Source organism: Nycticebus coucang, chromosome 13, assembly GCF_027406575.1.
Source record: "Nycticebus coucang isolate mNycCou1 chromosome 13, mNycCou1.pri, whole genome shotgun sequence".
NCBI classification, from domain to species: Eukaryota; Metazoa; Chordata; class Mammalia; order Primates; family Lorisidae; genus Nycticebus; species Nycticebus coucang.
In genome coordinates this window covers 6,082,323-6,097,654 of record NC_069792.1, presented here as the reverse complement: position 1 = coordinate 6,097,654, position 15,332 = coordinate 6,082,323, and the positions used below count along the sequence as shown (strand labels likewise).

The following is a 15,332-nucleotide window of genomic DNA, read 5'->3' as shown; positions in this document are numbered from 1 at the left end:
CATCATAGAACCCAAAAGCAGCTGGGAACACTAATTTGTGAAATGAACTCTGAATAGATTAAAAAAGTAAGACAGTCTTCGGAAAGATTTAAAAAAATAATAATATTTTGTAGTCATGGTTGCCTGGCAAGTTTGAGAAAAGGCAGGAAATATTCAGCAAAGGGTAATTGCCGCTGTGTTTGGGGGTGAGAATTTCATGTGGGAAGCACAGAGGAAAACATGAGTGATGAGCCCGTAGAAAGCCAAAGCTCCTTTCTCCCCTGAGCTTGGTAAGCCGCCTGGCTCCTCAGAACACACATCTAGCAGAGCCTGATCCCAGCTGAAAGATCCACAGACAGCCGCTATAAAAGATTTTGCTTCAGCCAAGCCCAGGAGAGACCTGCAAATCCTTTCCCTGAGCCCCTAAAGCTTTATGTATCTGCACTGCTTAATGGGGCACTAACTCACAACAGGGCTGGCACCTTGCCTGAGTCACGTGTATGTCTATGTCTTTTCTCCTTGGTGAGATTGTTTCTCATTTCACGGTGCTGTACCTTTCAGAGCTCTGAGCAGTGTTAAACCTCTGGCATGTACTCTGGAAACACCTGGTGAACTATACTGAAATGAATCACACCTTTCAAAGACCCTACCCTTTAGAAAGAAGTAACAATTTTGTTTCCTTAAATTGCTTTTTGAGAACCTAGATAATACATTTTGCTTAGATTTTATCTCATCTTTCCTAAAGAACTTGGATAGAGGTTTTGTGGTCTCTTCACAAAGTTGATATGTGAAAGTACTCATCTCGAAGGTATTCATTTTGTTTTGGTTTTCCCCTCATTAAAAAGCTATATTCTCAAATGTTTAATATTTTTCATTGAATACCATGATTAAATAGTCTTTTATGAATTCATTCTCTTCATTAGAGGTTGATTTCATCTAAGTCAGGGCACACTGAAAAAGCTCCAATTGTTAGTTTAATATTATCAGATGAAAAGAAACCATAATAAATACTATTTTGCTTTTATTATTTAGAAGATCTTTCCTGAAGGTGACTTTAATGTCTCTTATGACAGTCTTTGTCATTTATTCTCTTCTGAGAAAAAACGAACAGTGGACTTGTGTTTCTAAATAGTATCTTATTTGCTTGATTGGTTATTGAACCTTTATATATATTTTTAAATTTTATATAGTATCTGCAGATTTTAAATGACCACATTTCTATAAAAATCCAATAAAAAAATAAATAAATATATCTGCCTTGTATCTAAATATCCATTATTTGAGCTCAGAGATGTAGAGTTGGAAAGAATGTCACTGTCATTTTTACAACAAAGAAAACACAGCAGATTAATGATTTTTCTGGAGAACTAGTTTCCAGAGTAAAAAACTAACCCAAACTTTGGAGAGAGAAATGTTTTACTAATGGCATCTTCAGGCTCCCCACCACTGGCTGATTGAATGGCCCTTCTGGCCAAAGGGACATCCTAAAACTGAGAGGCTGGCCAGGAGAAGGGAGGTCAGATTGGCCCCCTCTCCTTCTTGGAGACCCTTTGCAACTCCCCAGGTCTATGGCTACGCAAGACAAACCTGCAGGTCCACGAGATACATAATGAGTCACTCACCAGAGTGGCTTGTCTCTAATTAACAGATTTCTTTATCTTAACCTAAAACATTCCAAGCCTGTAGACAAAGCTTCACTTTTTTAACCAATTACAAACCAAAGAGTCCCAGCCAGCAGATGTCTGAAGGGGGGGTTATGTCTGCACGCATAGCTTCAGTGGTCCGACAGGACCTGGTTCAGCTGGGTAAAGTTTTCTGCATTCACCTAGTGTTTCTCATGACAAATGTTCATAAGCAAATATGAAAATCCACTCACACTCAAACTAATCAATCATGTTGGAGCAAATTCACATTCCCAAAATAAGTATTTTAGCCACCCTGTGCCTTATTTCTACTTTCACGTATGTTATCACACCTATTTCTTGTTCTAATTTCCAGTCCCAACACTGATAAAGAAGTGTCCTCTTCTTTATGAAACCTATTCTCCCAACTATATCTTTGGTAGTAGCTAAATCAACAGCTCTCTTTTGGGGTCTGACTCTAATTTTTATTCCATCTCTCTTCAGCAATCTTACACGCAACAACATCTCTGCACGGCCACCCTCTTCCCACACAAAAATAAACAACTTTTCTCTCCGTGGAAAGCGCCCTTCTCTTTCCCCTGTAGCAGCCTCTTCTCTAATCACCTGTTTCTCGCTTTAATAAATTCAAGAGGCAAGTGGCTCTATATTTAGAGCCCCATTTCTCTTCACACCACAATAGACTCTTTTCATACCCTATAATCTCGTAGCAAGGTCAGAAAAATGGCTCTTTTGAAAGGCACTGCTAATATCATCCTTATTGGCAGATTCATTCATTTTCTTTCCATTTCATTCTCCATTTCTGGGAAGCATCTCACTGCTGATCTTGGAATTCGTTCCCTAGGCCTTCTGTAACAAAGTACCACGCACTAGGTGGCTTAACACAAGAGAAATGTATTCTCTCATCATTCCTGAGGCTGGAAATCTGAAATCAAAAGGTCAGTGAGGTCATGTTTCCTCTGAGACTCTGGACAGAGTATGTCCCTGTTTCCTCCCAGCTGCTGGTGGTGGCGACGGCCCTTGGGGTGCCCCAGCTGGCAGCTGCGTCATTGGAAGCTCTGCTTCTGTCATCAGATGCTGTTCCGCCTGTGAATTTCTCTTCTCTTCTCTTAGAAGGACACCAGGGCCTGCCCTATTCCAGTACAACTTCATGTTAATTTACATCCTAATTTCTTCAGTTAAGTGCTTCTTTCCAAATAACACATTCACAGGTACCAGGGACTTGAACTTCGCCTATCTTTGGGGTGACACAGTTTATCCTATAATGGTCACCTACCTTTACATGAAGGACTTTGTCCCTGCGATTACCAAACACAACAAAAATACTTAAGGATCTTTTTGAGTGTTTACTAGGTGCTCTCCTTCGTGCTGAAAATTTTATGTTGGTTTTTATTTTTTTCACTGTCAGGTCTCTATGGACCTGAGCAGTACGTGTTGATTTTATATATCAAAATAATCCTCACCAAAATTCTCTTAGGTACAACTGTTTAGGGCCATTTTACGGAAAATGAAATGGTAAATAACTGCTCACAAACTCACAGATGGTCAAAAGCTGAAATCTGAGCCCAAGATTTCTACACTACCCACTGCCCTATAACTCCTAGCGACCACCCAGAAAAACAACTGACTACTGATTCTAGAATATGTAGCTTCAATAGTGATGAGATAAACCTCCAAACAGCAAAAGATGTAGGAGAGAAAGAGATAAAGTAACAAGTGTAGGTTAGTATTTTGAAGGTATTTTGAAGAAGTACAGGAAAAAGTCCAGTAATTTAAGAGTAGAGTGAGGGTGATTTTTAGAATAGGAAAAACATAAGCCTTTTTGTAGATTGAAGGCAAGAAAATGCAGAGAAGAATAGGATGGCTGATGAAGCACAATCTTGAGAGACAGAAGAGGATGTGACTGAGTCTGAAAATAAAGATGTTAGTCTTTGGAAAGATGTCAAGAGAAAAGTACATTTTTATCTCTCGTGTTTCAGCTGTACTAAATATCGAGCTCTGAGTAGACAGCAGCAAATGTCCTTAATCTTTCCTCCCCACAGAGATTTTTGGCTTGTTAGGGAGCAGGTTATGTCATCGTCTTTGTTGGTCTTCCAATAAATAAAAAATGGTTAATATCTAAGGCCAATAATATTTTTGTTTTAATATTTAGTGAATCTGAGAAAATGCATCCCTTTTGAAAAGTGATCTGTTTTTCATAGCATATTCTGCACTGGGTTTGGGGGTTTTATTCTTTCTTTATTTTTTAAATTGCATTGTATTGTTTTCCCCGCTTTACTGAGGCAAAATTGGCAAAACTGTATCACTAAAGAGGTACGACGTGAGACACTGATAGAGACAGCTTGCCACAGTCAAGTCGGTTAACACATCTGTCACCTCACATGGTTACCTCCTCCCCCACCCCCCTTCTTTTTGTGGTGAGAACATCAAGGTCCACTCTCTTAGGAAATTGCAAGTATATACTATAGTACAGTATCATTAACTACAGTTACCATGCTGTACATTAGATGCCTAGGATTTATTTATTTGATAACCAAAACTTAATGCACTTGACAGACATATCATGTCTCCCACCCCTTGGACCCTAGTGATCACCACTGTATTGTTTCTATGCGTTCAGCTTTTTTAGATTCGACATATGAGATCACACAGTATTTGTATTTCTTTGTCTATTTCACCAAGCATAATGTCTTTGGGTTTTATCCATGTTGTTGCAAATGGCAGGATTTCTCCTTTTTTATGGCTAAATGACATTCATATACAACATATACATACACATGTACACTCACACATCTATATACATACAGACACAGAAAGTCCAAAAAATATATACACATTTCAAGAAAAATCTATTACAATTGTAATATTTGCTGATAACATTTGTTATCTTGTATATTGTATCTTGTATCTCTTCTAACTGTGGAAGTCAAACATGACTTGAGTAGTTTGTAAACATATAAATACATATCACGATTTCTTTATTCATTCACCTGTCGATGGAACGTAGCCTATTTCCATATCTTGGCTACTGTGAGTAATGCTGCAGTGAATATGTAGGTGCAGGTATCTCTTAAGATAGTTAATTCAATTCCTTCAGCTGTACTCTGAAGTGGATCATATGATAGTTCTATTTTTAATTTCATGAGGACTCTCTATGCTGTTTTCCATAATGGCTGCGCCAATACATTCCCACAAGCAATATGCAAGGCTTCCTTTTCCTCCACACACTCGTCAATACTTCATATCCCTTGTTTTTTTTGATGTTAGCCATCAGAGTAGGTTTGAGTGGCATCTCCTTGTAGTTCTGATTTGCATTTCCTTGACGATTAATCAGGTTGAGCACCTTTTTGTGCATGTGTTGGCCATAAATATCTTTTTGAAAGCGTGTCTATTCAGGCCTTTGCTCACTTTCAAATTGGAATATTTGTTTTGTTTCTGCTATTGACTTGGATGAGTTCCTAATGTACTTTAGATATTAATCCCGATACATGGTTTACAAATGTTTTCTCCTATTTCACAAATTGCTTTTTCATTTTGTTGATTTTTTCATTGCTGTGCAGAAGCTTTTCAGTTTAACGAATCTGCTCATTTATTTTTGCTTTTCTTGCCTGTGCTTCTGGTGTCATGTCCAAAAAATAATTTCCCAGACTGATGTCAAGCAAATTTTTTCTCTTTTTTTCTTGTAGGAGTATTACAGTTGCAGATCTTATGTTTAAGTCTTTAATCCAGTTTAATTAATTTTTGTGAATGGTGTAAGATATAGGTCCAATGTAATTCTTTTACATTTAGACATCCAGTTTTCCCAGCACCACTTATTGAAAAAAGTGACCTTTCACTAGTCTTGGAGTCCTTGTCAAATATTAGCTGGCTGTGTATGCCAGGATTTATTTCTGAGTTCTTGATTCTGTTTCATTGGCCTGTGTCTGTTGTTTATGCCAGTACAAACTATTTTGATTACTACAGTTTTGTAATATAATTTGAAACCAAAGCATCCAGCTTTGTTCTGCCTCAGGTTTGCTATGGCTTTCTAGAGTCCTCTGAGGTCCCATATAAATTTCTGGATTGTTTTTGCTACTTTTGTGAAAAGTGCCATTTTGATTTTGATAGGGATTGCACTGAATCTATAAATTGTTTTGGGTAGTAAGTGCATTTTAGTAATATTAATGTTTCTGATCTATGAACATGGAATAACTTTCCATTTATGTGTGTCTAATTTCATTCATTGATGACTGATATTTTTCAGTATACAGATCTTTCCCTCCTTGGTTAAATTTATTTCTATTATTTTACTCTTTTTGATGCTATTATTAATGGGATTTTAAAAAATCTCTTTGTCATTGTTCACTGAACAATTTCTTTGTTCATTGTTAAAGTGTATAAAAACACAACTTTTTATGTTGATTTTGTATCTTGCAACTTTACTGAGTTCATTTATTACTTCTAATAGTGTTTTGGTGGCATCGTTAGCATTTCCTATACAAAATATTATGTAATTAGAAAACAGAGATAATTTTGCTTATTCCTTTTTTTTTTTTTCAAGACAGAGTCTCACTATGTCACCCTCAGTAGAGTGTCATGGTGTCACAGCAACCTCCAACTCTTGGATTTAAGCAATTCTCTCACCTCAGTCTCCCAAGTAGCTGGGACTACAGGCACCTCCCATAGCACCCAGCTATTTTTTGGTTGCTGTTGTCATTGTTGTTTAGCAGGCCTGGCCGGGTTCAAACCCGCCAGCCCCAGTGTATGTGGCCGGCACTCTAACCACAAGCAACGGTCACTGAGCCATACTTATTCTTTTCTGATACACTTACCTTATGTTTTTCTTGCCTAATTGTTCTAACTATGACTTAACAGTATTATGCTGAATAGAAGTGGCAAGAATGGGCACCCTTATCTTGTTCCTGATCTTAGAGAAAAAGCTTTCAGCTTTTTGTTGAGTGTACTGTTTACCATGAGTTTATCATATTTGGCCTTTATTAGGTTGACATTCTTTCTATATCCAATGAGTTGAGAATTTTTATCATAAAGGCAGATTAAATTTTGTCAAATGCTCCTTCTGCATCTATTGAGATGATCATATGATTTCTATTAATGGGGTGTGTCATATTTATTGATTTGTGCGCAATGAACTATCCTTGCCCCCCAGGAATAAATCACATCTGGCCAAGGTAAATAATTTTTTCAATGGGTTGTTAAATCTGGCTTGTTAGTGTTTTGTTGGGGATTTTTCCATCTGTGTTCATCAAAGATACTGGCCTGTAATTTTCTTATAATGTCCTTGCCAAGCTTTCTTTATCAGAGTAATGCTGGCCTCATAAAATAAGTTTAGAAGTGTTCCCTACACTTAAATTTTCTGGAATAGTTTGAGAAACACTGGCATTAATTATTCCTTCAATTTTGGGTAGGATTCAGTAATAAAGACTTCATGTCCTAGGCTTTTCTTTGTTAGGTAGTGTTAAATTGCTGATTCAACATCCTTATTCATTGTTTATGTGTTCAGATATTCTATTTCTTCCAAATTCAGTCTTGGGAAGTTGTATGCTTCTAGGAATTTATCCATTTTCTCTAGATTATCCAATTTGCTGGCATATAATTATTTATAGCAATCTCTTATTTGTATTTTTGTGGTATGAGTTGTAATGTATTATTTTTCTGTTATAATTTTATTTATTTGAGTCCTCACTTTTTTTCTTGGTTAGTTTAGTTGAAGATATGCCAATTTTTTGTCTTTTAAATAAACAAATTATTAGTTTATTAATTTTTCTATTCCTTTTCTATTCTCTCTTTACTCCTACTGTAATGTTTATTTTATTTCAAAATATAAAGGTGGTACAAATGTTTTTGTTACATGGCTTGAGTAAGGGCTATACATGGGCCTATTACCTGAATAGTGTTAACCCAACCTGTTAGGTGGGGTTTGCTCACCCTCCTTCCCCTACCCACCGCATGATTTCCGATAACTTCTACTTCCCTCTGTGTGCATGTGTACCATTGGTTAGTTCTACTTTATTAGAGAATACATGTGATGTTTTGTTTTCCATTCTTGAGATATTAATACTCTGCCTAGAAAAAATGGTCTCAAATTCCCTCCAAATTGCTGCAAAATCCATTAATTCATCCTTTATTGTGGCTGGGTAGACTCCATGATATACATATATCACATTTTATTGATCCACTCATGAATTGATGGGCAGTTGGATGGTTTCCACATCTTCACAATTGTGAATTGTGCCACAACAAACACTAGAGTAAAGGCATCTTTTTGATAAAATGACTTCTTTTCTTTTGGGTTAATACCCCATAGTGAGATTGCTGGATTGAGTGGAAGATCTACTTTTAGTTCCTTAAGAAATCCCCATACAGTTTTCCACAGGGGTTATACTAATTTACAGCCTCACCCACAGTACATAAATATTCCTTTCTCTGCATCAGCACCAACATCTATTGTTTTTGGACTTTTTAATACAAGCCGTTTGAACAGGTGTGCAGTGATATCTCATTGTGGTTTTAATTTGCATTTCCCTGATGATTAGTGATGTTAACATTTTTTCATGTTCCTTGGCCATTTGTCTATCTTCTTCTGAAAAACTTCTATTCATGTCTATTGCCCACTTTTTAATGGGATTATTTTTTCTTGGTGATTTATTAGAGTTATTTATAAATTTTAAGTAGTAGCCCTTTATCAGATTGTGAATATTTTCTCTGATTCTGTAGATTGTTTATTTGCTCTGATGATTATTTCCTTAGCTGTGCAGAAGCTTTTTAATTTAACCAAGTCCCATTTATTTATTTTTGTACTCCTTGGTCTAGCAGTGCTTCTGGTTGGATTCATTATTTGGTGGGGCTACAAAATGGACTCCACAATTTTCCCTGACAGAGAAACTATGTTGTGCTCTCTGGCTAGGCAATGCTTTTCTCTAGTTTCTACCTTCATATGTAGCTGCAGGGTCACTGAGTAGGTTCCACCATACCACAAGAACTGTGTGCTCCATCTTTGTTCCTGGCTGAGCCCATGTGGTCTAGTCCTGTCAATTCCCCCAGGGTACCTTGTGAGACAATGCAGATGTGGTCTTCTAAGAAGCACCTTGGAAGACTGGGAAAGCTGAATGCCCATCTTGGGGTCAGTTTCTGCCTTTGAGGAAACTATAGGCCTGGTGAACCCTCTTGGTCTGTGCTGGCTTGAGGTAGGAGTGATGCAGTCAAAGTGAAACCAATTATCATACCCTTCTAATAAAATAACTTTTCTCTGTGTTTGTGCTCTAAGGAACTGCTTCAGCCTCACCCTCAAGGTTCTGGTCTGTAGATAGTTGCTAGTTGATCTTTCTATGGGGGTATTAAAGCTCAGAAAGTCCCATTCTGAAATCTTGCTCATGTCACCTGCAATGGAGTTTTCACTTCCACAGATTTTTCTATATTTAACTCTACTCACTTTCATTGATAATAATTCATAAGTAAAAATTTTGTGATCCAAATGTAGGTGTTATTTTTTAATATTTAAACTTTTTTGAGGGAAGGAAAAGTTCGAGTTAAATTATCTCTAAAATATGCTATCCACAGATAGCTATGTCAAAAGGGCCCTGCTGCAATTCCTAAACTGCTGAGTGGAGTCAATGTAAAATACTATCAAATTCCAAGTTTTAGGCCCACTTAAAAAAAAAGGAAAAGAGAAAGAAAGTGTAGAAAAAGATAAGTAAGAGGGGATATAAAAGAGAGAAAAGAAAAAATTATAGATATATGTATATAATTTTATATATATACATCATATAGTATTGTGCCAAAATTAAAATAAGAGGCTGGCATCCATTTAGCTAATGGCTAATAATGAATAGATCCACATGGACATCTAACCTTTAACCATTGAGAAGTCCTAAGATAAACTTTCCTAATTTACATACTCACTCATTTGCTCCAGCCCAGCCAACCTAGTCTTATTTTTTTCTGTTCCTTCCTCCTATACCAGCCTCCAGACGTTTCTACACATACCCCCATACTGGCAATAGCCACCTACTAACCATCTGCCACACTACCTTCCTGCCTTTATTCATCTGAAAAATTTTCTTAATTCCTACCAAATTAGGAAGACTACCCAATTTGTGGGCAGGATCAGAAGAGTTAGCCTCAAGAGTATAATGATAAGAATGTTTTATACTTTATGCAAAGTGTTTTAAATTTTAACCCTTTTGATCTGGACAGTAATATTACAAGGTATTTATGTATCCATTTTACAAAGGAGCAAATTAAACTTTAGAAATGTTCAGTGGTTTATCCATGTAGTAAAGGGCAGAGGTGAAGCTCAAACACAGGTTATCTAATTTCTGCTGATATAAATTGTTTCTAAAAAGGAAAAACGCATTATGCATCCAATTCTAAGGAATATAAGGGATACTCAATGATTGTGCAAGTGTCCTATGAGCTCATAGTAAATATAAAACCTATTTATCTACAAAATAAATTGGTTTCGTAGTAAGCCAGAAGTAGAAAAACTATTTTCTAGGTATCAGCACTAACTTTTCCAAGCAACAGAGAGTACTATTTGGTATTTTTCAATATTTAAAATGCCATAAAAGTTCAGCTAAATCTCTTGGCAGGTTTATAAGTAAATACTAAAAATGATGAGATATATGGGACACACGTCTTCAAGGTGAGAATGATCGAAAGGGAAATTCAACATTTGATATCACAACAAAAAGCAGTAAATATTAAACCAATTTTAACAAAATTTAAACAAGTTTTAACAAAGTCAATTTCATTAAATTTTCATGCTTTCAGCAAACATTCCTAAGTATTTAGTCTATGTCAGGCAATAGATAAGATTCAAGGGTTAGCAATGAATGAGGCCCAGTCCTTGCTCTCTACAAACTCCTGTCTTTTCTCCCTACTTTCTGCCATAATGGATTCTTTGCTCTTACTTTTGCCTTGATTATTTTCCTGAGGATGTCCTATATACTTCAGCCTGGCTCTTCCCCCATGAGGTACAGTCAACAGGCTCACTCTATAGTTTATGGAGGGTAGATGTCAAAATTACTACATTGATACCATTTTGTAGGCCCTTTTTGAAATTAGAATCCTCCTCTACTTTCTGCCCAATCCTACAATCCTATACCAATGATTAGTGTAGGATTCTCCAACACCTATGATTGAGTCAGTAGGATATTAGAGGTACCTCACGTTGTCACATACATGAACCAGTTTTATTAAGTAGGAAATTTTCACCATCTGAGAATAATAATAATATAGTCAATTCTCGACAACCACTTGAGTGGTGAGTTTTGCATTTTAAGAATTTGATCTTATGACATATTATAGTCTCAAAGCCAAATTTATATTGGGCCAGTTTTTATTTATCTTCAGGAGGTTATAGAAACCACAGCCACAAATAGATTATTTCATTTTAGCAACATGAAAGAAAATAAGCAGGACTTCTAGGATGTCAGATTGAGGCCCTCCATAAATTCACTGCATCATCAGGAAGGCAATGATAAATTTTTTTTAAATCAAATTTTCCAAAATTCTGAAAATTAAGTAACTGAAATTTTGTAGCTATTCAAGGAGCATTTACTTCATGAAAACTATTAACTTTGGTAAAAAACAAAATGGCTTGTGCATTGTAACTTTTTAGACTCTTTGTCCCTCTTCCCACCTCTATCACGTTCTTAAAAACCTGCAACCTTGCAACCACAGTATCTGAAAACCAGCAGCATGGTTTTCCAACCTCAATACAGTCAAACTGTTAAAGCCAAAAAAGAGAGAGAATATTAAAAGCAGAGAAAGGTAAACAACTTGTCATATACAAGTAACCCTCAATAAGATTAATAGGTGACTTTTCATCGGAAACTATAAAGGTCAGAAAGCAGTGGGATGACATCTTAAAGGTGTTAAAAGAAGAATTGTCAATAAGAATTCTATATGTGAATTAAGACATTCTCAGATACAGGAAAATAGAGAAGTCATCACTAGCAGTGACTCACAAAAGGGAAGAAAATATTTGTAAATCACAGAGATGACAACAGACATATTTGGGATATAAAAAGGACTCAAACTCATTGATAGATAAATAATCCAATTAAAATTGGGCAAATGATTGGAATTGACATTCCTCCAATAAATATATGCCAATGTTCAATAAGCACATGAAATGATGTTGAACATCATTAGTCATTAGACAAATGCAACTCAAAACTACACGAGATGCTACTTCACATCCACTAGGATGGTTAGAATCCAACGACAGATAATAATGAATGTTGGTGAGGATGGAGGGAAAGAGGAAACTTGTACATTACTGGTGAGAATGTGAAAAGGGGATAGCCATTCTGGAAAACAGTTTGGCAGTTCCTCAAAATGTTAAACATTGCATTACTGTACAATTCAGCAATTAAACGCCTATGCATATACCCAGGTGAAATAACATTTCACACAAAAACTTGTACATAGTTCACAGAAGCATTATTTATAACAGCCAAAAGTGGAAAGAACTTCAATGTGTTTCAACTGATGAATGGTAAATTAGAATATGGTACATCCATAAAGTAAAATACTATTTTGTGTGTGTGTGTGTGTGTGTGTGTGTGTGTGTGTGGTTTTTGGCCAGGGCTGGGTTTGAACCCCCCACGTCTGGCATATGGGACTGGCGTCATACTCCTTGAGCCACAGGCGTCACCCAAGTAAAATACTATTTATCCATAAAAAAGTACTGCATACTTTTTTATACGTGTAGTATATGTAGTATATAGTACTATATGCTATAACACTGATTAATCTTTAAAATTCTATTTATGCTAAGTACAAGAAGTCAGGCATAAAACTCCTTGTTGCATGATTTCATTTATGTGAAATGTCCATAGTAGGCAAATTTATAGTCCTGAGGAACTGACAAATTTTAATTAAAATATATTAAATATTTTATGTAGCAGAAATAGATGCTATTATTTGAAACATAGTAACAATTTAATAATAATTAAAATTTACCAGTTGTTGACTGTGTCTTGGTAGGTAGTGTGCTATGTAAATCATACTTTCAGAAAGTAATCTGTCAAAGTAGATCAAGAATAATCCCATTTCTCAGAATTTATCATAAGAAAGTAAGATAGCTTTGGTAAAAGAAAGAAGAAATCTAAAGCTAAAAGTATGCTTACTGCAGCCTTATTTATTAATATAATCGTAAAAACCTAGAAGCCATTTAAATGTTCCATAATACCAAATGTGAAGGTCTGACAATTAAGTTCACAAACTCATCTAGAAAAAGTGCTACATACCTCATTGTTGAATATCACTATGGTCATCTTCAAAGGACTCCCCTTGGGAAGTTAGGGACTAACATCAGCACCTAGTCCACCCTTAAAAACAATTTTGGAACTCTTTTTCTGGAATGGCCATCAGAACTATCATCATCCAAGGTCTGACACAGTTGGCAAACTTGCCACCAATTGCTTACCTTGGCAGCACGGTACCAACAACTCAGTAATGTTTCCTAACCTTGCTGTACCAGTCTCACAGCTGTGTCCGTGTTGACACGTGGCAGTGTCTTGCTGAGTGGTGTTCATTATTACTGTTGTATGCTTTTGTGTGCTGTACAACGACAGCTCTAATGGGCATTCCAGGAAAGGAGTTCCAAAATTTCTTTGAAGGGTGGACTAGGTGCTGATGTTAACACAAGGGGAGTACTTCCAGGGTGACCATAGAGATATTCAGCAATGAGGTAGGCAGCATTTTTTCTTGAACAAGTTCAGGAACTTAATTTTTAGACCTTATATTACTCAGTATTTAATCAACAAAAATTATAATGAGGAAGACTATGTACCTCCTTGCATAAATGGCAACATTACACGTAAAAAAAGGATGCTACAAAGTTGTCTGTGTACGAGAATATTAATAGTAAACATTTATGGAGCATTTCAGACACTATGCTAAGTATTAAGCCATTTAATCTTCATGATAACCCTTTGAAGGAAGAAGCCCATCCATGCTTATTAGTGGCAAAGTCAGTATCTAAATGAGAGGTTTAGGTCATGTGACTCTTTTCCCCACATCTTAGCCCTCACGCTGCACCACCTTTCCATCATACCATCATACTTACATGCCCTAGTACACCTGTGTAAAGCATGATGGTATATGGATTAAGACAGACATTCAGAAATAGAAATACTAACTTGATGTTTCCACTCTAACTTTAAATTTTCTAAAATTCGTATACATTTTCATCTTTATACAAATAAAACATGAAAAAGAAACAAAAATCTTATATTTCTCTTATTACTGTTTCCAAGCTCTCTTAGGATAAAACATTTCATGTATATCAAGAAAATTTAAGGCAAGTGCAATACCAAACAACAACCAAAAAATCATTCTCCATGTCATCGTAGAGTATGTATATCCTAATATATCCCAACAAACAAGTTATAGCCATATCATCTTTACCTTAAATATATCTGCACTGTTAGCATTAAATAGCTGGTGTTTCCCAGATCCCAAAATAATAGGACCTGAACATCTTGTCTCTCCATAGATATAAACAGATACTGTTGCCGTGGTGCCAGCATTTTCAATATCCCCAGTGACCACAGTTACCTTCCAGTCTCCGTCTAGAAGGGAAAAAAATAAATCAGTGTGAAATGATAGATGAAAGCCACGATAATATTAGAAAAATAAGAATTTCTACTTAGTCTGCTTAGTTATGAAATAAATAGGTTGTGAAATTAAGAGGTATTAAAATCATTGCTTATCATGTACATGAAAAAGCTTTGGAAATATTTAAGCATTTTAATTACAAAACAAATAGCAGTAAGTTTTTAAGAATAATAGCTATTTTGGGCAAAACCCCTGAGTTGTAGGCATTGAGCACTGTGTGTCTGGCTGAAAGATTTAGAAGCTTATTTAGGCATCACTGTCAAATTTGGGCATGGGAGAGGATGACAGATATTGATAATTGGACACTAAGACATCATCTGTACTATTGAATATCCCTGTCAGGCTGGAGTTAGTAACACAGTCTGGTGACCCTAACAGAATAATGGTAAGGAGGTAAAAGACCTAAAAATGAAGCAAAACAAGGAGCTAATTTTTTTTTTTCATGAAAATTGCTGGAGTCCTCTTAAGAGTTGGAATGAACCAAAAAGTAAGGAAGAAAATATTGCACAAAAGAAATCAGGCCTAGCAAGGTATGGAGATTGGGAAGGGAGAATGAAGAAAAGATATATTTGAATAGGGAGAGACCACGCCTCCTGCAAGCAGAAGAGATCGCTGAGCTTCCTGCCACAGAGTTGGTGGAAACACAGAAAGGTTGACAGGCGCAGAGCACACCAAACATCTTTTTAAAAGATCTACTGATTTGGGCGGCGCCTATGGTTCAAAGGAGTAGGGCGCTGGCCCCATATACTGGAGGTGGCGTGTTCAAACCCAGCCCTGGTCAAAAACTGCAAAAAAAAGAAAAAAGAAACATCTACTGATTGGTTTAGGATTGGTTTAGTTGGAAAGACAAAATGAGTCTTCACTTTATCACTTTGTGCACTTCTTTTGCACACCACACCATCAATCCTGCAGCAGGAAGCCCCTGTCCTGGAGTCCTCCCTACACCGGCAAGACGAAGGCCCATGCTCAGGTCTGTGCGGGGCATGCATCTCCACCCTCCCTGACCATCCCTGCAGGACAGGGGCAATATGAAGATGTCTTTATTGTTATTTTCAAAGTCTCCATAAACACATACCGTCTTGGGAG

General features: G+C 36.4%; 1 protein-coding gene across 1 annotated transcript in view; it reads right to left on the bottom strand.

The window, feature by feature from the left end:
• Positions 1-15,332, bottom strand: part of RP1 (RP1 axonemal microtubule associated) — a 301,766-nt gene that overhangs the window by 78,047 nt on the left and 208,387 nt on the right. The window contains exon 25 of the mRNA XM_053558851.1: positions 14,037-14,200. Coding sequence (XP_053414826.1) covers positions 14,037-14,200 — 164 coding nt within the window. The remainder of the gene's footprint in view (positions 1-14,036; positions 14,201-15,332) is intronic.